Below are 26,911 nucleotides of genomic sequence, written 5' to 3' on the forward strand. Positions count from 1 at the left end.
GTTAATTGATGCTTAATTGGAGATAAGAGATTTGTGGACTTTCCTGTCTGGGCTGACTTTGAACTGACTTTCTCAGCCTAATCCTAATAGCCGAGATTATAGGTATGAGCCTCCAGTGCCTGCCTTCACTTATTTACTTTTGTGAGAAAAGCAATCTCATTCTTCTATTTAGTTCCACTCAATGAAATAGGTTTTGAGGTCCTATTTTGTGCTAGGCAGGCATTGTAGTGAAGGAACCAAGAAAAGCTAGCCATGGAGCTCACAAATTAATGGATCTGATTCCGAGTTAAATTACATGGGTCAAGTTCTGACCTAGTTGTATAGCAGCTGTGAGAGATTTCATTTGTTTTCAGTTTATTTTATAGTTTTTCAGAGCTTACAAAGTCAAAAAGATGAATTGAGTTTGCTATAAGAACCACCAATTACTTCCAAAGAGCGGTCCTACTATGCTATTTGATGGTCCTAGAGGCAACCACTTTAGTTGATTCTTCTAATAGATTTCTGAATAATGTGTTAATGTTACTAGCTTTGGGTTTTCCCTCTATTTTATGCATTGTTGCCTATGGGAAGTAAAGAGTTACTTGCATAACTTCTCAAAATACTTGTAGTATTCTGTTCCTCTCTTCCAAAATACTGGTACATTTTGGAAATGTTAGTTACTATTAGATTTATGTAAATATTAGGGTTATGTTAGTATTAGGTTTTTATATTATCATGTAAGAAAATTGTTGCTGTTGAATGTGCTAATGTGCCTTTTCCATACAACTGTGTTCTCACTGGAATTAATATGTATCTTGTTTTTTCTCTTTTCATCTGTTCCCGTGTGCTTTTCAATAATGTAATCCCAAACCTTTCCCAAGTTATGAAACTCACTTTGAATATTTAGATGACCTAGTCTTCCATCTGTCTTGTCATCTTGGAGACTTCGTAGTTTTCTGACTCGATGGGCACTGGGCTGATGGTTCTCTAATAAATGTTGACATTTTCATGATCCTGATGATCACAGAACAACAAAGTCACAACTTTTAGAAGCTTCTCTATAGCACTCTTTTGGGGAGGGTGAGGGTGGAGGCAGGTCCTGGGGCTTGAACTCAGAGCCTGGGTGTTATCTTTGACCTTTTTGCTCAAGGCTAGTACTCTACCACTTGAGCCACAGCCCCACTTCTCTGTTCTCTAGAACTAAGTCTTATCTAGATATTTCCTTTGCCTCATATTTAATTAGCTTTCTAACTCTTTTGCCTTTACATATTCCTTTTGTTACAGAGTCTTGCTTATGTAGTACATCCTGGCCTTTAATTTTCTGTGTAAACCAAGCTGGCCTTGACCTTGGTGATCCTCCTAAGTACTGGAATTGCAGGTGTGCATCACCACATCTGGCTACTTCAGTAGGTGCTTGATATGGATTATACTTTTGGTTTCATGGCTAAGTAATCTTTACCTACCTTTCAATTATGAAGAGTTTCTCTATTGTTTCCTAAAAAGATTTTAGTAGTTTTACATTTAAAAGAGATCCATTTTGAGTTATATGTTTTCTCAGTGCTGGATGTTAAACCCAGCCTGCATTGGGTAGGCAGAATACTCTACTACTTAAGCCACAGCAAGGCTTTCTGGCCTTATTGTACTGGTTAGAAATAACAGTACTATATTAAATAAGAAAGGTAAGTGAACCACTTGTTTTGTTCCTAGTCTTAGCAGGAAAGCATTCCATCTTTTACTACTAAATTCAAAGTTTTAGCTTTAGTATTTTTTTCTTGAAAATAAAAAATCAATTGGAGAATAGATATTTCTCCTGTACTGTATTCTCATTTTCCTAAAATCTTTTCTTACCCTGAATGGGCATTGAACCCTGTCAAATGCTTTTTCTGCTCCAATTGGTATGATCATGTGATCTTTCATCTTTAGCCTATTAAAGAAAGGTGATGTACTTTAAAAAAAAATGAGCTTGTTATTTAGACGGAGATGTTTTTATCTACTTTTCAAAATGTTGAACCAGTTCTGCCTCTTTATAATAACTCATTTGGTCATAATCTGTATTTTTATATGTTGTTAAATTTCATTTGCTTATGTTTTACATTCGTGCTCAAAATCTTTGTTGTTGTGTTCTCCCCTGGTTTTGGTATGAATGTAATAATATTCCCTGCTCTTTCCTTTCCTGGAGAAGACTGAATAGAATTGGTGATTTGGCATTTGGTAGAATTCTTCACCATATGGGTCTACTGACTTCTTTTTTTTCTTAGGTTTTTAATTGTTTTACGGCTATTCAGATTATTTAGTTCATATTGGATGATTTGTGATATTTTATGTTTTGGAGGAATTAGTCTGTTCAGTTAAGTTGTTAAGTTTATGCTTATAGATTGTTCATTTGATTTCATATCCTATCAATTTTAATTTACAGTCTGATGAGTTTTTAATGTTCCCTACATGCTGCTCTGACTTCTTTCAGATGGAAGTTATCCCCAGTCTACCTGTATTTGAGATTTGTAAGGAATTGAAAGGGAATTATATACTTTTTAACATACTAAAGCTTGTATGCTAGTAATCAAAGGAGCAGAGTAGTCCTCTCTAAATTTACACTGGAGGAAGGAGAGGCATGTTATACCCACTGCAAGACCATGAGTAATTACACTTTAAAAAAAATAAATAAATGCTATCACTTACTAGGGACTGATGTGAGTCCATTAATACATGTGGGGTATTTGCTGTTATAGAACAATTCAGTTATTTTTTCTGATGGACAGTGGGAAGATGAGGCTTCTGGTACCTTTACCAGAAGACAAGAAAAGGCTTCAGGTGTTAGAAGAATGGTAAGGTAGATAGAAAGCTCGATAGGTTAAGCCTTCTTCAGGGTTCACAGCTTTTAATCCAGATGGATTAAAATCTTATTGAGCTTTATAATAATGACATTGAATAACTCTCAGTGGTGTTTGAAGAGTCACTTAGAACTGAAGATAGATCAGATAATTCAAGACAGGCAAATATTTCCATATTCTAAAAGGTATGGAAAGCAGGTTTGGTATAATAGGGCTATCAGAATTGATATGAGATAGGAATCTGTAGCAAATTATTCTAAATTATATTTTCATGCTATCTTTAATGTAAAAGAATTGATTTATATATGTGTTTTAAATAATGCATTGTTTAAATTTGTCTTCAAAACACTGAAAATAGGGGCCGGGAGGTTGGCCTAGTGGTAGAGTGCTTTGCCTAGCATGCACGAAGACCCAGGTTCAATTCCTCAGTACCACATACATACATAAAAGCTGGAAGTCGTGCTGAGGCTCAAGTGGTAGGGCCCTAGCCTTGAGAAAGCCCAGGGACAGTGCTCAGGCACTGAGCTCCAGCCCAGGACTGGCAAAAACAAACAAAGAAACAAAAAAAACCAAAACCATTGAAAGTAAAGAGGAAAGGGAAAGAAGGAGAAAATGGAAAGTGGTTCCCTAAGAATGTTAGGGTTAAGGGTACCAAATAATGGTCTATTGTTATATAATATTAGAATGCTTAACAAAGTAAGATGTTATGCAGTTTGTTTGTTACTTGGAGTAACCAGGGGTCCAAACAATAAAAGTATAAGACTTGCCATCCGCATTATATTGTTCTGTTGGTAGTTTTGGAGTAGGGAACTCAGAGGGTACAGTAAATCCAATATTTCTGAATTTTGGCCAGTTGTTGAGAAGCATACTCACCAGAGATCTGCAAGGAAGATGGGGAATTTAGGCTAGCTACTTATACAGTTAGATATAATGGTTAGAGATTGTGAAGAGTTTTGACTAGTGACTTGATATTAAGCTGGCAGAAACTTTGTCAGTAAAAAGGCACCATGACTTACCATTAGCTTTATGTTACTTTACACTTAATGAATGACTCAGTTGCTGACACAGAAGACACCCTGGTTAATTATGTAAGTAATATAAAGTCAGAAGGTACACCAACTACCTTGGGTAGCAAAATGTAATAAAAATTACAATACCAAGTTTGCTCATTTGAGCTTTTCTCAACTTAGTTCTTAATTGACCTCGGATTTCAACATCGTCATTAGAGAGAACTGCCTTTAGAGTTGTTGGAAAGACTACCATATTGGGAAGTCCTGATACATTGGAAGTTCTCAGTAAATATTTATTGGATGAGTATAATCTGTGGGAGATCACATGTTCTTCCATCTGATGCCCCAACATCGCAAATGTCTTGGAAGGGTTAATTATGAGAAAATTCTTAGGTATGGATGCTATTATAGCCCCTTAAAGCTTTGTGAAACTTTGTATTTATTCTTTTTATATATTTTCTAAAGGGATAAAACCATATGACCTCCTTAAAAGTCAAGTTGAAGTCACTTTTGCTTCTACAATTAGGAAAAGCATCAGGTTTATTTTCTTGTATTAAAGTTAATATATCAAAGTAGCACATACCGGGGCCGGGAGTTTGGCTTAGTGATAGAGTGCTTGCCTAGCATGCACGAAGATCCAGGTTCAATTCCTCGGTACCACATATATAGAAAAAAAGCCAGAAATGGTGCTGAGGCTCAAGTGGTAGAGCTCTAACCTTGAGAAAGTCCAAGGACAGTGCTCAGGCCCTGAGTTCAAGCCCACAACTGGCAAAAAAAAAACAAAAAAAAAAACAAAGTAGCACATACCTTTTCTCTTAATTCCTCAGCAGAATTTCTGGAGATGTGAGTCTGCTTCTGGCTTGCATGGGGCACGGAAGCAGCAAATGACAAGTCATTCGGTGTGCACTTGATACTTCAGTTTAGGATCTGGGGTTTGCTGTGATTCAATAGGACAGTGGAGCTGCAGCTGGAGATTTGTTTGTGAATATCAGAGAACATTAGAAATTTACTTTGTAGATTTAACCTCTTGATGCTGTTGGTGTTGTTTATGTGTATTTAAATTACGGTGTTAATAGAATTGACTGATTAATTCTATCCCTTTTGGTGTCTGTAACTGACAACATATTTCCCAATTCTTGTTCACAGAGGGACCTCTCAGGGCACAAGAACATTGTGGGTTACATTGATTCTAGTATCAATAATGTGAGTAGCGGTGATGTATGGGAAGTTCTCATTCTGATGGACTTCTGCAGAGGTATGTATATGAACCATACCCTTCAACTCTCCTTTCTCCTGCACTTTGTCATGGGCATAGGGATCACCTTATCTAATATACATTGAACACTGATTTGATAGGTAGGAAAACTAAGTGATTATAGAGATGGGCGCTAGTGGCTCATGCCTGTAATCCTAGCTACTCAGGAGGCTGAGATCTGAGTATCGCAGTTCAGAGCCAGCCCAGGCAAGAAAGTCTATGAGACCCTTAACCTTCACTTAACCACCTGAAAACCAAAAGTGGAGCTATGGCACAACGTAGTAGAACACTAGCCTTGATAAAAAGGGCTTAGGGACAGTATTCAGGCCCTGAATTCAAGCCCCATGACTACCACTACCACTACCAGCAAAAAGATATATAGAGTCTGTTGTACACTCTTAATTATTCTTTATTTCTTTATTTTTTATCAGTCCTGGGGCTTGAACTAAGGGCTCAGGCAGTGTCCCTGAGTTTCTTTTAATCAAGGCTAGCACAGTACCACTTCCGGCTTTTTTGGTTTATGTGACACTTAGGAATTGAACCTAAGGCTTCATGCATGCTAGGCAAGCACTCTACCACTAAGCTACATTCCTGGCCCTCTTAGGTATTCTCATAATAGCAAGGGCAAGTGACATAAACAATTAAAAATGATGCATAAAACAGAACTCCATTTTATTAGGTTTCAGGAGGTTTAGTTGTATGTATAAAAGAGACAATGAAAATATTCTTTGTGGTGCTGTAAAACAAATAATGAAGGTGCATAATAATAATAGGCATAACTTCAGATGGACTAAAGAAACCGTGTAGGCTCCTTACTCACTTACTTGTGTCTTCTCTTCTCCATTCACTCCACCGCCTTGTGTTATATCATGAAACAATTTTTTTGTCTAATGGAGATGACTCTGTACTCCTTACACTGGAGCTGTAATTCCTAATAAGGCTACATTCATGTGATGCTGCTTTTAGCCATGGAATAAAATTGTTGGAAGCTTGAATTTGCAAACATTTATCTTGAGAAATCTTGTAGCATAAATGTATTCAGAGTTGACTATTGCCTACAACCATTGTTTGGCAGATTGTCTTGTTTGGTCTTAGTAGCTGCCAACTACAAGCATAGGTCATTGTCTTGCTGTTTGACACTATGTTGTATTGCCCTTAGTTTTATTAACATTTTTCTTCCTTTAAAGATACTGTTAGTAAATTATTTGTTTCTTATTCCCAAAATGTGTGTGTGTGTGTGTGTGTGTGTGTGTGTGTGTGTGTTCCAAATCCAGGACCAAAAAAATATAGTAACCAGTAATCTCAGATTTTGTTATATCAACAATCTGATTTTGTAAGATATTACTGAATTTGAATTTGGCAGTTTATTTCTTCCTGATTAGTTCTTTGAAGACAATACAATGTTTAGAGACCAGGTAAGAAGAGGAACTGAATACTTTTAAGAGGTTATCAATCTTTTCATTGTGGAGATGAAATATTGGTATAACAGTTCCACAGCCAAGCATTAAGAAGTGAGGCCTAAAGTACAAACTGACAGTATTCTTCCTGCCTACTGGGTCTATTGTGTTATCTCATTCTTACTCGAAGATATAGCACTCTGAGGCTATGGCCTTATCAAATACACAATAGGGACAGTATAATGAGACAACTATAGCAGGACCATATTCTCAGTTCTGTTACTAATCTTGAAGACATAATGAGGGCAGCTCACATCTGCAGTACTTTTGAAAAATGTAGAAATTGTTTTGATGCATTGGAAGAAACACTGGATTGGAGGAAGGCAAATCTCAAGCTGTGCGTCCAGATCCATGGTTTTAGGCCTGGCTCAGCTGGTGATCCACTCTGTTACTTTAATCTTTGTTCCTCCTCTGACCGTCATTCATTCTCTTGGTCTAAGGTACATGTCTGCTGTTTATAACCTCTCTTGTGCTCTGTACCCTTCTCAGGAGGACAAGTAGTAAACCTGATGAACCAGCGCCTACAAACAGGCTTTACAGAGAATGAAGTGCTCCAGATATTCTGTGATACTTGTGAAGCTGTTGCCCGCTTGCATCAATGCAAAACTCCTATTATTCACCGTGACCTGAAGGTAACAGGCCACACAGATAGCTGAGCATTCTTGGGAATGGGGTGTAGGTATTGCAGGGGTAGGAAACAATTACAAGGGATGCTTCCTTTCTAAGCCTATAGTATGCTTAGAAGAGAAAATGCAAAGGAAAAAGTACAGTACAGGCGATGATTTTGTAACTTAAAATAGCTGCCAGAAATTGTTTAAATTATCAAATGCCTGGACTCATGTTGTTGTATTTTTCTTGGTATATTCCCAAATTCCCTTAGACTTACTTGATGCAGAACAAAGTGAAATACAAAACTCTGTAGAAGAAAGTGATAAATAACGTATGGTTAGATAGTGGGATTTGTGGGGTATGTGTGGTCAGAGAAAAAAATGAAGGAACAGAGTAGCTGTTTCTCCTGGCAGAGAGTAGAGCTAAGGCACTGCCTACAGAAGGGAACATTAAAGTATGTGGAAATTAGGAAAGGCAAGCACATGGTCAGTTGCTGACCAGGCTAGGGTAACTAAACACCAATACTCTCATTGTGGACTGATATTTTACTTCTAACTTTTAACAATAAATGAAATCTTTTGTTAAATCCTATTAGCATGTTTCATTACTATAACAAATAAACAAGATAATCAACTTATGAAGAGGAAAAGTTTATTTTGGCTCAGTTTTAGTGCACTGTCAATTGACCCTGTTGCTTTTGGGTCTATTGCAAGGCAGAACATTATGCCAGAAGTATGGTGGTAGAATAAAGAGAAAGAGGAAAGGACCAGGGTCCCACAGTGCTCTCAAGGGCTGGCCTCCACTAATATAATGACTCCCTGTAGGCCCAACCTTTTAAAGGTTCCGCACCACTTCTCTCCCACTAGCATCAAAATGGTGGCAAACCTGTAAAACATGGGCCATTGGGGGATTTTCCAGATCCAAACTATAATGCATATATTTGTTTCTTTTTTCTTTGATCTTGAAACTGGGACTGAGACAGCACCTGATGTTTTTGCTCATTGGCTAGCTCCCTACCAACTGAGCCATGCCTTTAACCCTACACATGTATTTTTAAGTAGGAGGTAGTTCCTATTTTTAAAGACCTGACTTTTACCTGCTGTATCCCTTGGAGAAGAATTTATGAAGGACACAGAAATGAAGTTTGCTGGGCACTGGTGGCTCACACCTGTAATCCTAGCAACTCAGGAGGCTGAGATCTGAGGATCGCGGTTCAAAGCAAACTTGGGCACAAAAGTCCATGAGACTCTTATCTCCAATTAATTGCTGGAAGTGGCGCTATGGCTCAAGGGATAGGGTGGTAGCCTTGAGCTGAAGAGCTTAGGGACAGCACCTAGGCCCAGAGTTCAAGCCTTATGACTTACCAAAAAAAAAAAAAAAAGAAAAAGAAATGAGGGGCTGGGAGTTTGGCCTAGTGGTAGAGTGCCTGCCTAGCATGCATGAAGCCCAGGGTTCAATTCCTCAGTATCACATACATACAAAAAAAAAACAGAAGTGGTGCTGAAGCTCAAGTGGTAGAGCTCTAGCCTTGAGAAAGTCCAAGGACAGTGCTCAGGCCCTGAGCTCAAGCCCAGGACTGGCAAAAAAAAACAAAGAAATGAATAAGTTGAAGAGCAGCATTTATGACACTTATGCTCCTGTTCCTCTCTGTAGCCCCATCCTCCCCTTCCATATGAAATGGAATTAATTATTTTTTTTTTGCCAGTTCTTAGGATTTCTCAAGGCTAGTGCTCTATCACTTGAGCCACGGCACTCACTTGAGCCACGGCACCACTTCCAGCTTTTTCTGTGTATGTGGTACTGAGGAATCAAACCCAGAAGTTATGTGGCTCCTTTTGTAGAACTCCAGCCAATGAGTGAAAGTATCAGGTACTGACTTCAAGTCCTGATCTTGGACCTAAAAAAAAAAAGAACAACAACAACAACAACAAAAACTAGAAAAATGTTTTAATAAGGAAAATGCCCATTTACCTCCAGGCATTTAAGCACTTTGAGAAGTAATTAAAGCATTTTTAAAAACCCATCAAGGGGCTGGGAGTTTGGCCTAGTGGTTAAAGTGCTTGCCTAGCATGCATGAAGACCCGGGTTCGATTCCTCGGTACCACATATAGAAAAAAAAGCCGGAAGTGGTGCTGAGGCTCAAGTGGTAGAGCTCTAGCCTTAGGAAAGTCCAAGGACAGTGCTCAGGCCCTAAGCTCAAGCCCAGGACTGGCAAAAAAAAAAAAAAAAAAAGAAATGACTTCATTTGGCCGGGAGTTTGGCCTAGTGGTGGAGTGCTTGCCTAGCATGCATGAAGACCCGGGTTCGATTCCTCAGTACCACATACATAGAGAAAAGCTGGAAGTGGTGCCGAGGCTCAAGTGGTAGAGCTCTAGCCTTGAGAAAGCCCGAGGACAGTGCTCAGGCCCTGATCTCAAGCATCAAAGACTGGCAAAATAAATAAAATTATTTAAAAAACAGCAACAACAAAAAAAAAACCACCATCAAGTTTGAACATCCTAGCCTAGTGTAGTAAAGACATTGTCACATGTACTTAAAAAGCCAAAGTGAGGTAACTGATTACCATGGAAGAATGAGATACTGAAGGAAAAGAGAAGCAGTGACATTTATCTGAGTAGGAGCCTGAGGAAAGTTTCTCAAAAGATATAGCCTTTAAACTTGAGTTTAAAAGATGATTATTATATAATAGTTGGGTTGAGAGATTGGGATCATATAAAGTATTTTACGCTGAAAGTAAAAGAATTCTTTCTGCAGAAGTAAGAAGTGTGCGGCCAGGAGTGTGACCTAGTGATAGAGTGCTTACTTAGCATGCACAAAGCTCTGGGTTCAATTCTTCGGTACCGCATACACAGAAAAAGCTGGAAGCAGTGCTGTGGCTCAAGTGGTAGAGCACTAGCTTTGAGAAAGTCCAGGGAGAGTGCCCAGACCCCGAGTTCAGTCCTGGGACTGGCAAAGAAAAAAAAATAGAAATGTGGATGAAAATGTGGAAAATGACATTCTGGATTCCTCCATTGTAGCGCTCCCTCTTGCTGTCCTCTCTGCCCTCATTTTATCCTGTTACTGTGCATCTCCTTTTATTCCACTTGGGCAGGCTCTTGCTGAGATACTTGGCAGGAATCACTTTCTTGCATACACTGAGATTGCCAGAAATAAAATATTTTATTTATGTGCTTATGAAACCAAATTTTTACCCACAGTACACTATTAAGTGATATCTTAGAATGGTGATGTCTTAGAATGGGTGCTTGGGGAATATTTTTCAGGTTGAAAATATCCTCTTGCATGATCGAGGCCACTATGTCCTGTGTGACTTTGGAAGTGCCACCAACAAATTCCAGAATCCACAAACTGAGGGAGTGAATGCTGTGGAAGATGAAATTAAAAAGTAAGCTTTTCCTCTTTTCTTGCAGCTTTGCCTAGTATCAAATGAGCAACTGTAATTTCAGTGTATGGATTAGACAGAGTGGGAAGAAAATGGTACTAGTTAACTTTCCCTCTTCACAGTTGGTTTGTTTGGTTTTTAAATGAATGATGAGAAACAAGGATTTTCATAAGTATTGTGAGTAGAGTTAGCGAAGGGCTTTTGCAATACTTCCTGTATAGTCCTGTGGTCATTTGTATACACATATTATGATCTGTAATATCACATGCCCACAAGAAGTTAATGTTTCCAAATGTGATCACAATGACTGTGATGTTATCAGTCAGACAAATAAGTTTCAACTGAATTATTGCTTGCTTCCTGCTCACTAGGGACTCACCTGAAGTCCAGTGGAATTGATGTATATAAGGCTATTAGTCTATAATCACTAACTTCTACAAAAGGGCTCTTTTTTTTTTTTTGGTGGGGCATGAGGCTCAAACTTGGCCTGGTCGCTGTCCCTGAACTCTTCTGCTCAAGACTACCGCCCTACCCCTGTGCGTTGTCTCTGAGCTCTTCAGCTCAAGGCTATTGCTCTGCCCCTGAGCCAAGCCCCACTTCCCTTTTCTAGAGGTTAATTGGAGATAAGAATCTCAGATCCTTTTGTGCCCAGGCTGGCTTTGAACCTTGATCCTCAGATCTCTGCCTCCTGAGTAGCTAGGATTACAGGCATTAGCCACTGTATCCAGCTTAGAAAAAGCTCCATTAGTTTTGTGACTGACCTATTTTCCCTTCGTGCCCATATTGGATTTTTTACATGCAAAAGCACTCCCTGTTGATACTAGTAAATCAGTGGTCTAGCAGGTACACATAGTTCCTGTTCCTCTCTTCCATTTATGCCTCAATTCAGGCATCTGGTCCAGGGCACTGCTGGACACCTAGGCCAACAAACACATCTGGGGCCTTGAGACAGAGCAGCACTGTTCATGTGATTAGTAATACCACCATACTCCCTCTGAGGAGACGCTTACACGACTCTCTTGAACCCAGGATAAGAATACTGTGGTGTTAGCCTTGTTCTAGGAGCAAAGAACAAGGGTATTGTTCCCATCTAACCCCACTGCATTCAGAGCTGTTCTGCAGAGTATCCTAGCCTGCATTGCAGCACTGTTCTGCTACATTTGAAGGCTTTAGTATTTTTCAAAAACAAGTAGAAGCAGGGTGCAATGGCTTATGCCTATAATCCTAGCTACTCCGGAGGCAGAGATCTGAGGATCAAGGTTCAAAGCCAGACCAGGCACAAAAGGACCCAAGACTCTTATCTCTAGTTAACCTAGGGAAAAAAAAAAAAAAACGGAAGTAGGTCTTGGCTCAAGAGTAGAGCAGTAGTCTTGAGTTGCAGGGTTCAGGGACAATGCCCAGGCCCATGGGGTAAGGCTATAGCCTTGAGCTAAAGAGCTCAGGGATAGCACCCAGGCCTAGTTCAAGCCACATGACCCACAAAAGAAAGAAAGAAAGAAAGGAAAGAAGGAAGGAAGGAAGGAAAGAAAGAAAAAAAAGAAAAGAAAAATATAGTATTAGACAATAAGGATTTAGAGGAAACTTTGTCATTAGAGAACCCCAAAAAAGTTATTTGTAGGGCTTGCTTAGTACATTCATGTCTAGGTGCCCCATGTTCTTAGAGTAGAAAGTCTGTTAGAGGGCTGTGATGTGGTAATCTGGTTATACTAAGGACAGCTTTTTATTTATGCTAATATTTCAAACTCTGTTCTTTAGATTGCTGCCAGGGAATTGAATTATATTAATATAAAAATTATGCCATTTCTGGTTTTTAATTATAGCACTGATATCTTTAACAAAACATGAATCTCTTGATTGTAGATACACAACGCTGTCCTATCGAGCACCAGAAATGGTCAACTTGTACAGTGGCAAAATCATCACTACAAAAGCAGATATTTGGGTAGGTGTCAACTGACCTAGCCACACCCCAGATATCAGCAATTCCTGACGTCAACTCCCAAGATCAATGCAAAAAGTGCTATAGCGGGTCCGGGAGTTTGGCCTAGTGGTTGAGTCCTTGCCTAGCATGCACGAAGACCCAGGTTTAATTCCTCGGTACCACATACATAGAAAAAAAACCAGAAATGGTGCTGAGGCTCAAGTGGTAGAGCTCTGGCCTTGAGAAAGTCCAAGGACAGTGCTCAGGCCCTGAGCTCAAGCCCAGGACTGGCAAAAAAAAAAAAAAAAAAGTGCTATAGCATGTAGCACTGGTACTAAAGAACTGTGTACTTCTTGCTTGATGCTGTTCTTTATGTGAGGGGACCCGCTACTGCCTCTTAGAACATGACAAAGAAGACTACTTCAGAGCTGCCAAAATCATTTAGGTGGTTTTTACTTAAATGCTACTGGTAAACCAGGTAAAGTACTTGTTCTTTACTGGAGCACAATTTGATGATAAGAATATAAAAATATATATCTGGGCCGGGAGTTTGGCCTAGTGGTAGAGTGCTTGCCTAGCACGCACGAAGACCAGGGTTCGATTCCTCGGTACCACATACATAGAAAAAAGCTGGAAATGGTGCTGAGGCTCAAGTGGTAGAGCTCTAGCCTTGAGAAAGTCCGGGGACAGTGCTCAGGCCCTGAGCTCAAACCAAGGACTGGCAAAAAAAAAAAAAAAAAAAATATATATATATATATATATATATATATATTGTCAGGTTCTAAGTCAAGTTTCTTTTTTTTTTTAAATTGTGTTTTATTGTCAGGGTAACATAGAGGGGTTATAGTTACATTCATTAGGTTGTGGGTACATTACTTCCTGAACATTGATACATACCCCTTTTCATGTTTTTCTTCTACTTTCTTCCCTTAAGTTTCTAATAGAGGAATATTGTACACATTTTATGTCTGCTAGTAAATGTGGATGGTGCCAGGATCAGTCAGTAGATCTGCTTGGAGTTATGGTAAATCAATCACTACCAGCAATCTGCTTTTCTTTGTTTTTTTAGGCTCTTGGTTGTTTGTTGTATAAATTATGCTACTTCACTTTGCCATTTGGGGAAAGTCAGGTGGCAATTTGTGACGGGAACTTCACAATTCCTGATAACTCTCGATATTCTCAAGACATGCACTGCCTTATTAGTAAGTATTCTAAGTTTCTAGTTTTATTTTTTAAAATCTCTAGTCACTAGGAATGAGTTGCAAAATAAAGTGGTAGATTTCCAGAGTAATGGATTGGGCACAGACATAAAGAAATCAGTAATAGTTGGGAGCACAAAGATAGTGTAACAGTATCTGGAGTGGTGGGTCTTTTTGCTAGAAATCTAAAATACTGGGCCAGCTACATAAGTACAAATCCTAATTTGGCTTTGAGCAGTACAGTGCTTCTGTGTTCTGTTGCAATCTATGTGAAAGTTGTGGTACCAAGAGAGTCTAGCTGACTCATCAAGTGATAAGAAATTCATCTTTGCAAAATTGGAAGCAACTCAAATGAAAATGATTGCAGTGCCTTGGCTGGAATGAATACATAATTAACACCATATAACTCCATGGAACCAGGTTTTTCTTCTCATTTAGGTTAATCGCTGGATTTTTATAACAAGCATCCAAACCAAATACTTTATAATAGTTGTAAGATTTCCCACTTTTGTGTCACCATAGCAAGCATATGTACTAACATCCATTAGCCAGATGGTAAAATAAGTAATCTTTGTGCAAAGCTCTATACTAAAACCAAAAATTTCAAATCATCTTTCAAAAATACTGTCCAATCAGCATCTAAGTTTTAACCATTATGAATCATGAATCGAGAGAAGCACAGTTCAGCAGGTACTAGTACACTGGGAGGTATAGCGGGGAGAAACCAGCATCAGATGTGAGGTAGAATATCTGATATGTTGAGTGCTTTATTATACCCTCAACTAAGTCTTAAAACTGTATATTGTATGTGTAGTTATTCCTATTATGCTAAGAAAATACAGGTAGCGTTCCATACCTTTAGTGTGTTAACTGAAGTTAACACAGGTGCAGCTCTTAAGTGATCACTTCTTCCATTATGCCACTTTGATCAACCAGCCTTGTCCATTTATTAATTGAGGATCAGAGAGGGCATTCAGAGGAATGGATTGTGGCATTTAATGATTATTAGGATTGTTTTCAGAAGAATCACAGATGTATAAATGATATTGAAAAAAGAGAACAGCCAAATTTGATATTTCTGTTAGCATTTTTATAATTTTAAGATTTGAAATTTTGTAAATTTACATCAGAAAAAAAACAGCTTGATTGTACCTTGAATCTACAGGCCTAAAATTTGATTTGTTATTTATCTTTCTTTTACCTTCAATATGAGATTCCCTTCTCTGCTTTTTTTTAGCATCTCTCAATGATATAACCATTCTAGACTGGATAGATGAAATTTAAAAAAACTTTTTTTTTTTTTATCTGACTAGCAAGGTTTCCTAACCTGATTAGTAATCTCCCTCCTCTTCTTCTTCTTCTGTCTCTCCTCCTCCTCCTCCTCCTCTTCCTCCTCCTTTTCTCCTCTTCCTTCATTTCTACTATTTTTGTTGATTTTTTCGTTTTCACCAATGACACCCAAGTATGTACATACTGTCAGCTCATTCTCTCCAACACACTCTCCCTGCCAGATCATTCTCAGAAAACATTAACCTCTGTGTCTTGTTAAATAAACTTGAATGGCCCACAATAGGGTCCAAATGTTCAGAATGGTGTTTAGGATCCTTCATGTTCTGGTTCTGTCGCACACAGCCAGTCATACGTACTTTGGACTTTGATTTCCATACAGCAGGCATTCATTATTACCATTTCCAAGTTCGTCTTTGCTTATACTGTTCTCTTACCTAACCTGTCTTTTTTCTGTGGGTTTCCCCCAAGTCCTCTGTTTTTGTCCTTTCAAGGCTGCAGCCTCACTATCATTTCTGAGCTTAGTATCCAAAGCATTCAGTTATTATATAAGCAGTAGGTTAATTCGTCTCACTGTGTATTTACATGTATATCTTCTCAGAGATGTTTTCTGAGTTTTCCAGCTTCGGAGAGGACAATTTAAAGCACTTCGAAGTTATACAGGTAGTCTGTGGACCACAATTAAAGTGTTTCTTTATGTATTAATTTATATTTTTCTGTAGAAATAAATTCATGAAGTTTAGCTTTTGGTTACACTTAACAAGAGGAATCATTTGTTCAACAAGAGCATAAACCAAGAAAGCTAGAATCAAGATCCACGTAACTCTCAGAATATAAAGATAGTTCTAGAACTCAGAATATAAAGATAGTTATTTCTGTATTAAGAGCTTGAACCTAGATTGTACATTGCAATGTATAGGCACTTTAAGTAACTTTACTATTTAAGCAACATATGTATACAGTTCATGTATGTTTGTCTTAGGGTATATGTTGGAACCAGACCCTGACAAAAGGCCGGATATTTACCAAGTCTCCTACTTCTCATTTAAACTACTCAAGAAAGAATGCCCAATTCAGAATGTACAGGTATGTGAATGATGACTTCTTAAAGGAAAGTAAACATGATCAGACTGCCATTATGAATGAATGAGATGTTAATCAGCTGCTTTAAATGAATATGGATGTCTCTTACTTTATCTGCTATAGGGCTTCAGGCAAAGATAACTATGAAGCAGTTGCTATAAAGGGAATCCAGGTTTCCCATGGAATTTATAAAATCTAGACAATTACACTAAGCAACAATTTAAAAAATAGGGATTGAGAACTCTGATTGGAGACCCACTATCTTCTTCATGTCTTGTCAACTTGCACAGCTCACCAAGAGCCAAGTTCCTTGTTATACTTTTAGAGTACTTACGTATGGATTGTGGACAGGGCGGAGGCCTACTGCAACTTAGCCTCTTCTCTCTGTCCTTCCTCCTCCTTACAGCAGACTTCGTAATTCTGCCCATCATTGGCCATCTGTGATCTACACTCATTTTATTCTACCTTCCTTACACTCAGCAGAGCCTAAACCTTATACGCAAGAGTTTTCCGAGTAAAATGCTCTGAAAAGTCCCTTTTATAATCTGGAATATTTTGTCATAACACATTATGACCCCAGTTTTCTTGAGTATTTTATTAGTAGACTGCCTAATAGATGCTCATCTAAAATATTCTTACTAGTTTTTTCCAACAGTAAACTTTGAATGTCATTTTTGGGCTCAAGAATACTGGCAAATAGCACTCCTCATTCTCTGCCATATTGAAAATATGAGACTCATACAGATGGCACTGTTACTAATAAGATTGAATCAGAACACATAGATTGATCAATCATGCCCTTTAACATTAGATTCATGTGACTCAGACTTAATTCTTGAGGGTAGGCTTTTCCAAAAAGGAAAGAGGGCAAGAGTGAACCAAATGAGATAATTTTTTCCCCTATATATTCAGTGAGAACTTTGTTTTCTCCTTTGGGAGAGGAATGCTTGATGAGGGGGAAATCAGGAAGTTTTCTAACAGAAATTCTTCCCTCTTGACCACATGAGAAAATAAGAAAAAAATCCATGTTATAGCCAGTATTCTGTTTGTCAGCTTTCCTAGTTTGATATGAGATATCCTGTATAGTAACTATGATTATGTTTTCTTCCTTTCTTTTTTTATTGTCAGGATCATGTATAGAGAGATTACAGTTACATTCATCCGGTAGTAGGTGCATTACTTCTCACACATTGATATCCCTTCTCATGTTTTTGTCCCTGTTTCCCTTCCCCCACCCCTCCTAATCATCTTGTTTTCCCCCTACCCTTCCCTTTTTCAAATAAACAAATAAATATACCAGGTAACAAAGTCAGATACAGTAACAGCATGATATTAGGGGGAAAAAAAGAAGAAAAATAACATGGTACTGATCATATTTTCTTCTATGGGCCACTTCCCCATTCATAAGGATTTGGAAGCATTCAGATCAATAACTAGTAATAAAAGGTAAACTTCACAGGTATGCACTGGTGGTTCAGGCCTGTAATCCTAGCTACTCAGGAAGCTGAGATCTGAGGATCTCAGTTCAAGTCCAGCCTGGTCATGAAAATCCATGAGACTCTTCAGTTAACTACCAGAAAACCAAAAGTGGTGCAGTGGTTCAAATGGTCGAGCACTAGCCTTGAGCTGAAGAGCTCAGGGACAGTACTCAGGCCCACAATTCAAACCCCACAACCGACACACACACAAAAACGGTGAACTTCACAAGGACCGTGTTACTTGACAGTGATACTTGAATGGGGATATCTTATTTACAGGAATGGTGGTGCCCTGAATGTGCAGCTAACAAGTGTTCCTTCAAGAAGCAGTATTGGCCAGGTGCCAGAGATTTGTGCCTATAATATTATCTGCATAGGAGGCTGAGATCCAAGGGTTGTGGTTTGATGCCAACCTGGTCAAGAAAATATATGACTCTTACCTCCAATTAGCCAGGAAAACATCCCCCCTCCCCTCCCAAGCATGCGAGGTCACACAGACCTACACAGCTAGAAGTGGGGCTGTTGCTCCTTGAGCAAAAAGGTAAGGGACAGCATACCTAGGCCCTAAGTTTAAGCTCCAGTACTAGCACAAAGAAAAGGAAAAAGAAGCAATTTTAGATGGTACAGAATCCAAGCTAGAGGAACTCTGCCTGGTTTGTGCGTTGAGTAGTGCCTCTTGTGTTGGGATGCAGTCCTGACTCAACAATATGCACTGGTGGTTGAGGTATTCTCAGCAGCGTTCTCATTGGAAGATAAAGAGCACCCTGGTTTGTACCAGCATCAGCTCGAAGCTCTCTAAGGTAGCTGAGAGTTTGAAAAATAAAATCCCTTTCCCATTCCAAGAACCAAGGGCAAGACTCAGTGAGCTCAGCCTAGGGCAGTGACCACAGACAGTGGTCACTGGGCCTGCTCTCTCTTCTTCTTGGGTATTTGGCTTCCTTGTCTGACTCTGATAATGCATTTGGTTAACTTTCTTTTAACAAGAGGATTGGTACCTGGAAGTTGTACTGAAGACTGTCAGATATGATGTACTTTAATCAGCCCTGTCAGGCCAGGTATTCTTATATGAAGAAATCTATGATGTGCTTTTTCCCCCCTTTATTTAGAACTCTCCCATTCCTACAAAACTTCCTGAACCTGTGAAAGCCAGTGAGGCAGCTGCAAAAAAGACCCAGCCAAAGGCCAGGTAAGAAATGCTTTCATGGGCATGCATTTTGCATGGGGTTCTTGAAGAAGGGAAATGTCTGTGTTTCTTGATTCCTAGGTTAGTGTGACCAGAGGCCACACGGATCAGAAAGGCAAGCTGTCTTCCCTATACAGAAGCTACTCTTTGGAATGAAGCTGTTCTAGGATTATAGGCTGAACCACTATGCCCAGCTTTAGTTTCTTTTAGTAATCCTATCATGCTCTCTTCTTCGAGGCTGATACTTTAAATATAATAAAATGTTGGGGTATATTGGAATGAGAATCAACAAATGTACAGCTGTTTCCCTTGCACGGGAATAAGCACAAGGACATCCAGAGATGAAGCAATGATTTCTTAAAATGTTGCTCCCAGCATGCCCTCATGTGTCCTAGCTTGTGATTAGGCATTTTTCCTACACTACTTCACCACCTTTTTTTCTTCTTTCTTACTCTTAGGGCACCATTAGAATTCAAACAAATGAAAACTAAAAGACTCCAGACATCTTGTACCATCAAGAAAAGATGTTCTGTATCTCTCTCTGCCCAAAAGAGAGAGAATAAGGAGGGAGCCAGGAAAGGCTGGGAGGACTGTTAGATAGTGGAAAAAGAAGGATAGAGTGAAGTGACCCAGATTACAATCAAACTTCAGGAAAGCTAACCACAGGTACTAGGGAATCCTCATACCACAGTCAGCTGGCAGGAACCCTATCCATTCTAGAACAATAGAGCTGGGAGATCTCTGGAACATAGCAGCTAGAATTTGTTCACCCCAATAGATGAAGTCCTGCCAGGTATTTCCACCAAATGGCAAAATCCTAGGGTGACACGGGAGATGTTTGTGGGCTTCCTTTCTTTACCATCCTCTCAGGACCGTGCCAACAAAGGACCCTAGATAGGAATGTGATTTATAATAAAATAGTAAAGTAACTTTCCTATTAAAAAAATTCTTGAGTATTTATGGAACCCTTTCTGTCTAGAGTTATTCCTGATGGGAGTCTAAAATAATGATTCTGTGGTTTGTAATAAACTTATCAAGCAAACAAAACTTACTACTTTCTGATCTCTCAGGTTTTTTTTTCCCTTTGGTAAATCTTGGGGCTTGAACTCTGGGCCTGGGTGCTGTCCTTGAACTCTTCAGCTCAAGGCTATTGCCCTACCCCTTGAGACACAGTGCCACTTCCAGTTTTCTGCTGATTAATTGGAGATAACATTCTCAGGGACTTTAGTGCCCAGGCTGGCTTTGAACCACAATCCTCAGATCTCAGCCTCCTGAGTAGAGTAGCTAGGATTATAGGGTGAGTCATCATGTCCAGCTTTAGTTTCTTACAGTAATCCTATCATGCTCTCTTCTTAAAAGCTGATTTTTATCAGTCCATTCTTTCAGGTTTATAGTCATCTTGTAGAACGCCCAAACATAGTATGTTTGGGCAAGGACATCTTTTCTCACAAAACACACATATTGAAGAAGTCTTTACAAACGTAAGCATTTTAGACACTACAGTTTAATTCACAATTATTAGTGAATATGCATATAAGGTACTCAAGGCTGTTGTTAAATGACGTGTCTGTTACCACACAGCCAGTGGGGAGCTAGAGCTCAAATATCCTGTAATTCTAAATCCCATTTCAAAGAATGTTACTCTCACGGGTGGGGGATGTGGGGGAGGAGGGAAATGGGTACCAAGACATGGAAAGGGTATCAATGTACGTGAATTAATGCACCTTCTATCTGGCAAATATCATGTAACCCTTTTACTAATTACAATAAGAAATGCAAAAAAATGCAAAAAAAATTAAAAAAAAAAACAAAAAAAACAAAGAATGTTACTCTCAAGAGAAGACCAATGTGTGTTTGTAAAGACCATTGTTCACAATAGAATTTCTACAGAAGTCCGTTCCCCTTTTTCTGCCTTGGGCTTTTACTTTCTTATACTTTTCTCCTATTCTCCAGCATCTGTTCCATTTCCTTCTCCTACTTTCCTTTTCTGGATTGCAGCATTCCAAATGTGATTGTTTTTTTTTTGTTAGCAATTCTTTGCTCTTTATAAAAGCATTCTCTAACAAGGATGAGGAACTTTGGGCCATTTAGTACATGACAGAACGGACATGTAATTGGTTTTCCTTGGCTGCCCAAGGACGATTTATATGGCTCACAAATGATGTTATAAATATCTAAATGGCCTTGGCAGAAAAAAGGTTACCAGCCCCTGCCAGAATACCACTGAGAAATTTCAGATTCCAGAAGGGGCATTCCTATAGTTCGTACTAGACATGTTGTAGAAATACTCAGGAACATTATTTATTTTGGCCTTAACCCCAATTATACTCCTAAAGTGCATTTCAAAGAATATTCGGGGGCCGAGAGTTTGGCCTAGTGGTAGAGTGCTTGCCTAGCATTCATGAAGACCGGGGTTCAATTCCTCGGTACCATATACATAGAAAAAAGCCAGAAGTGGTGCTGAGGCTCAAGTGGTAGAGCTCTTAGCCTTGAGAAAGCCCAAGGATAGTGCTCAGGCCCTGAGCTCAAGCCCAGGACTGGCAAAGAAAAAAAAAGAATCAAAGACTATTTGGCTCTGATCTAAGCCTGGACTACTATAAATGAATAGAAATTAGCATCTGGGCTGAACTCTTAGATGAGACTGGAGTTGGCTGGTATAGGAAGTCCTAAATTATCATATGTTATAGAAGATAGATACTTATTTTATCTCGTAAGTAAATGAAGTAGGCCAGAATCAATATGGCAATTCTGTTCCATATAATCTCAGTAACCCTGATTCCTTTAAGCTCATCACTCACCATCTCTGTGTGTATCTATATCCACTGGTCTGGATCAGTGTGGCAGCATCCATATTCAAAGAAGCCAGATGGAGGAATGTCCAAAGGAAAAAGAGAGTCAAAGAACATGGACCAGTTATTTCCTAAGGCTTCTAGAAACTGTCATATAGAATTAATGTATTTACCTCCTGTGTAAGGCTTTGTGTAGTCCCTATAAACACATGACCACATCTGATTGCAGAAGAGTATTACTATTGGGGAAAAAAAGAGTCGTTTTGTTGTTGTGCATTTGTGGAAGTCATGAGGAATGAACTCAGGGCCTGGGTGCTGCCCCTGAGCTTTTGTGCTCGAGGATAGTACTCTACCACTTGAACCATAGCTCCACTTCCAGCTTTTTGGTAGTTAATTGGAGATAAGAGTCTCATGGACTTTCCTGCCCTGGATGGCTTTGAACTTCCATCCTCAGTTCTCAGCCTCCTGCATAGTTAGGATTACAGGCATGAACAACCAGCACTCAGCTGTTATTTATATTATTACCCAAACTATATCTAAGATTTCCTAGAATGTATTTAGTAGAAAGGTGGTTAGAATAAGCATGAGAAGCATTGTATACTATAGAGTTCTCACTGAGATTCACCAAGCTCAATCACACAGAGTAAGTTCTTTTAGAAAGAAATCAAATTGATTTTGGTTAGGGTGTGAAATTCCTATTTGCCCACCAAGCATTTTATTTTATTTTTCCAATATGTGTTGTAACACTGTACCATGTTTTTGGGACACTGATCAAGCAGATATCAGAAAAGTTTGGAGGAGTGTTGAAAGGAAATTATTACATACTCTGGCTCACTCTTCTTCCGTATTCCACAATGTAACAGGATCCTTTTGTCTTTTTTTTTCTTTCTTTCTTTTCTTTTCTAGATTGACAGATCCCATTCCCACCACAGAGACTTCAATTGCACCCCGCCAGAGGCCTAAAGCTGGGCAGACTCAGCCAAACCCAGGAATCCTTCCCATCCAGCCAGCCCTGACACCTCGGAAGAGGGCCACAGTTCAGCCCCTACCTCAGGCTGCAGGTTAGTAAATTAGATTGGCTTCCAGGTCTTTGTTACAGAAGTGTTGAAAAGCCTAGTTTTGCCTTAGGAAGGGAATCCAAAGGCACATAAGAATAATGGGGTGCTGCTATTGAAAATTTATAACAAATGACTAAAAAAGGGGAGACCTCTCATTCTGTACTAAGGTGGATCTGTGTGTGTGTGTGTGTGTGTGTGTGTGTGGTTTTTGGTGTTGGCTCTTATTTTATGTTCTAGTTCATTCATCCCATTCCTACTTATTTCATATATTCCTCCTTCCTTTTAAAGAATATTGCTTCTTTTTGTTTTTTAAATCCATATATTAATTATACAATTCCAGAGGTTTCATTGTGATAACTTCCATATAATAAACTTCAATCATATTCAACTACTCTATTATTCTTAGCCCCCTCCTTTAAATTTTTCTTGAAATTTTTAAAAATAAATTTCATTATAACCTTTTTTTCACTGTTGTTTTCTATGCTGGTCCTAGAGCTTGAATTCAGGGCCTGGGCTTAGTCTTTATTTATTTTTATGTATTTATTTACTTTTTGGGGTGCTTAAGGCTAGCACTCTCCTTGAGCCACAACTCTACTTCTGGCTCTTTGGGGTTAGTTGGAGGTAAGAGTCTCATGGTCTTTTCTGCCTGTGCTGGCTTCGAATAATCCTCAGATATCAGACAGACTCCTGAGTAGCTAGGATTACATGTATGAACCCTCAGTGTCTAACTTTCATCAAAACTTTTTCATACACACATACAGTTGTATCCAAATTGTGTTCTGCCTCCCCATTAACCTCTCTTCTCTTCAACCAACTCCCTAGTGATTCTTCCACAAGTAGTTATTCCTTTACATTCATGACCATTTTTTTTTCTTTAAATCTAATTACCATATATGAAAGAAAACATGCAGTATTTTTTTCTCTCAAGGTTTGGCTTATTTCATTTAGTGTGATAATTTTCAGTTCTATTCATTTTCCCGAAAGTGGCATGTCATTTGTCTTTATGGCCAAATAATACTCCACAGTGTATATAAACAACATTTTCTGTATCCATTATTGGTTGAAGGACATCTGGGATGATAACTTCGTTATTGTGAATGTACTGTAATAAATACAGGTGTACAGGTGTTTTTGTGTACTGACTTGTATTTCTTTGTATATCTGCCTAAGAGTAGTATAGCAGGATCATATGGTAGGTTTTTTTTTTCTGTACCAGAACTTGAACTCAGGACACTTTGCTCTTGCTTGACTGTTGTGCTCATGGTTGATATTCTACCACTGAGCAGTCCTTCCACTTCCAGCTTTTTTTCTGGCTAATTGGAGATAAGGGTCTCTCAGATTTTTCTGCCTTGGCTGGCTCTGAATCACAGTTCTCAGTTCTTAGATTCTGGAGTAGCTAGTTATATGTGTGAGCCACTGATAGTGCCCCATCATATTGTATCTATTCTCCTCCATACTGATTTCCATACTGGCTATGCTAATTAACATGATAACTATTAGCATATAAGTGTTCCTTTTCTTCAATAACCTCATAGAATTTGTTCATTTTTTTGTTATCTTGATTATTGATTACTATTTTAATGGGTAAGATAGAATCTGAAAATCTCTCTCTCTCTCTCTCTCTCTCTCTCTCTCTCTCTCTCTCTCTCTCTCTCTCTCTCTCTCTCCCTTTCCCCCTTCCCCTCTTCCTCTCTCTCTCTCCCTCCTTCCTCTTTCTCTTTTCTCTCTCCTTTCTCTCTCTCCTCTCTTCCCTCTCTACTTCCCTCTCATATAGACATCCACACTTGCTTAATTTGATTGGATGGCCATACCTCCAACCTGGCTTTAGGCTGGTTGTTTTGAAGTTAGAATCTTGTAAAATTTGCAGTCTGGACTGGCTTTGAATCTCCATCCTCTAGGTCTCAGTTTTCTGAGTAGCTAGGTGGGAATAAGAGGCTTCCTGGCTCAGTGTTGTTTGTTTTTTGCCGGCCTGGGGATTGAACTCAGGGCCTAGGCTGTCCTTGGGCTTTCTCAAGGCTAGACTAGCTCTACCACTTGAGCCACAGCACAATTTCTAGCCTTTACTATGTATGTGGTACCAAGGAATCAAACCCAGGTCTTCGTGCATGCTAGGTAAGCACTGTACCACTAGGCCAAACTCCCAGCCCCTCAGTGTTGTTTTGATTTGCATTTACTTTAGGTCTAATTGTATTAGTGTTTCTTCATGTGTTTGTTAGCCATACAGCTGTCTTTCTTTGAGAGCTGCCTGTTCAGTTCTTTGGTCCGTTTATTAATTAGATTATTTGTTCTTTTGGTGTTTAATTTTTTCGGTTTTAATCCCTTGTCCAATGACTAGCAGGAATAATTCTCTCTCATTCTGTGGGCTAGCTGTTCATTTTTTTTTTTTTTTTGCCAGTCCTGAGCTCGAGCTCAGGGCCTGAGCTCTGTCCTTGGACTCTCTCAAGGCCAGAGCTCTACCACTTGAGCCTTAGCACCACTTCTGGCTTTTTTTCTATGTATGTGGTACCGTGGAATCGAACCCGGGTCTTTGTGCATGCTAGGCAAGCACTTTAACCACTAAGCCAAACTCCAGGCCCCTAGCTGTTCATTCTGGGAATTGTTTTCTTTAATGTGCAGAAGCTTTTTAAAATTTTTTTTTTCTTGCCAGTCCTGAGCCCTGAACTCAGGGCCTATGCACAGTCCTTGGGCTTTCTCAAGGCTAGAGCTCTACCACAGCACCATTTCTGGCTTTTTTTTTCTATGTATGTAGTACCGAGGAATCAAACCTGGGTCTTCATGCAAGCTAGGCAACTACTCTACCACTAGGTTAAACTCCCGGTCTAGAAGCTTTTTAATTTGATGTAATCTTATTTGCCAGTTCTTGCTCTTACCTATTGAGAAATTAGAATCCTATTTGAAAAGTTGTTTATACCTATATCTTCAAGTGTTTTCCTTTTTTTTGGCCAGTCCTGGGCTTCAGCTCAGGGCCTAAGCCCTGTCCTTGGACTTTCTCAAGGCTAGAACTCTACCACTTGAGCCTCAGCACCATTTCTGGCTTTTTTCTGTGTATGTGGTACCGAGGAATTAAACCCGGGTTTTCGTGCATGCTAGGCAAGCACTCTACCACTAGGCCAAACTCCTGGCTCAAGTGTTTTCCTTTTTGTTGTCTTTTTTTTTTTTTGTCAGTAATGAGGTTTGATCTCTGGGCCTGGGCACTGTCCCTGAGCTCTTCAGCTCAAGGCTAACACTATGCCACTTGAGCCACAACACCACTTCCTGTTTTCTGGTGGTTAATTGGAGATAAGAGTCTTGTGGACTTTCATGCCTAGGTTGACTTTGAACTGAGATCCTCAGCTCTCAGCCTCCTGAGTAGCCCTTATGTTTTTCAACAGTAGTTTCAAAGTTTCAGGTTTTATATGAAAGTCTGATTCCATTTGAATTGATTTTTTTATATAAAGTGAGAGATAAAAATCTGGTACTGGTCTTCTACATGTGAATATCCAGTTTTCTCAACACTATTTATTTAAAATACTGTTTGTATATTTCTAGGTATTCTATTGAATGTCCTAATTGGTGTTTTTGCACCATATTGTTTTGTCACTGTGACTCTGAAATATAACTTAAAGTTATCTTTTTCACCCAGGATTACTTGAGCTAGATAGGGTCTTCTGCCTTTCTCAAGGCTGGGATTCTACTTGTGGCTACACTTCTACTTCTAGCTTTTGGCTGGTTAGTTAGGGATAAGTCTGTTGGATTTGTTTACCAGAGTGACTTCAATGTTGGTCCTCAGATCTCTACATCCTGAGTAGTTAAGATAGTATGCATGAACCATCAGGGCCCAGCTACTTGGTTTTTCTATTTCTGTAAAATAGAGTTAGAATTTTGATGGGGACTACGTTGTATCTGCAGACTGCTTTTGATAGGATAACCATTTTCACAATACTTTGCCAATTCATGGTCTGGTAAGTCTTTTCACATTCTAACTTTGTTTAATTTGTTTCTTCAATATTTTGAAGTTTTCTGTTTTGTTTCTATCTGTCTCTCTCTCCTTTGACCATATTGGGGTTTGAACTCAGGCCTATGCAAATTTTCTAGCAGTTGAGCCACTCAAGTGTTGGTTATTTAGGAGTTAATGTGAGTTAATGTATCACTTCATACCCAGACTAGCTTGGACCATGATTCCCCTTTTTTTACTTCCTTTCATAGCTAGAATGACAAATGCATACTATCATACATGTTTAATAGTTTTCATGATAGCAATTTTTCACTTCCTTAATTAAGTTTATTCTTAGGTATGTAAATGTTTTGAGATATTATGGATAATGTTGTTTTCATAATTTCTTTTTCAGCCTGTTCATTATTGGCATGTAGAGAATTTCCTGATTTTTTTAAATGTTGGATCTATATCCTG

General features: G+C 39.0%; 1 protein-coding gene across 8 annotated transcripts in view; it reads left to right on the forward strand.

Annotated features, from left to right (window-relative positions):
- Aak1 (AP2 associated kinase 1) overlaps positions 1-26,911 on the forward strand; it is a 158,799-nt gene that overhangs the window by 89,263 nt on the left and 42,625 nt on the right. For all 8 annotated transcript variants that reach the window (XM_090336757.1, XM_090336758.1, XM_090336756.1 and 5 more), the window contains exons 4-11: positions 4,967-5,075; positions 7,022-7,164; positions 10,405-10,526; positions 12,384-12,465; positions 13,514-13,646; positions 15,913-16,016; positions 18,598-18,677; positions 22,370-22,524. In XM_090336757.1, the coding sequence (XP_090192883.1) occupies positions 4,967-5,075; positions 7,022-7,164; positions 10,405-10,526; positions 12,384-12,465; positions 13,514-13,646; positions 15,913-16,016; positions 18,598-18,677; positions 22,370-22,524 (928 nt within the window). The remainder of the gene's footprint in view (positions 1-4,966; positions 5,076-7,021; positions 7,165-10,404; positions 10,527-12,383; positions 12,466-13,513; positions 13,647-15,912; positions 16,017-18,597; positions 18,678-22,369; positions 22,525-26,911) is intronic.

Source organism: Megascapheus bottae, chromosome 7 (genome assembly GCF_031878675.1).
Source record: "Megascapheus bottae isolate mThoBot1 chromosome 7, mThoBot2.hap1, whole genome shotgun sequence".
NCBI classification, from domain to species: domain Eukaryota; kingdom Metazoa; phylum Chordata; class Mammalia; order Rodentia; family Geomyidae; genus Megascapheus; species Megascapheus bottae.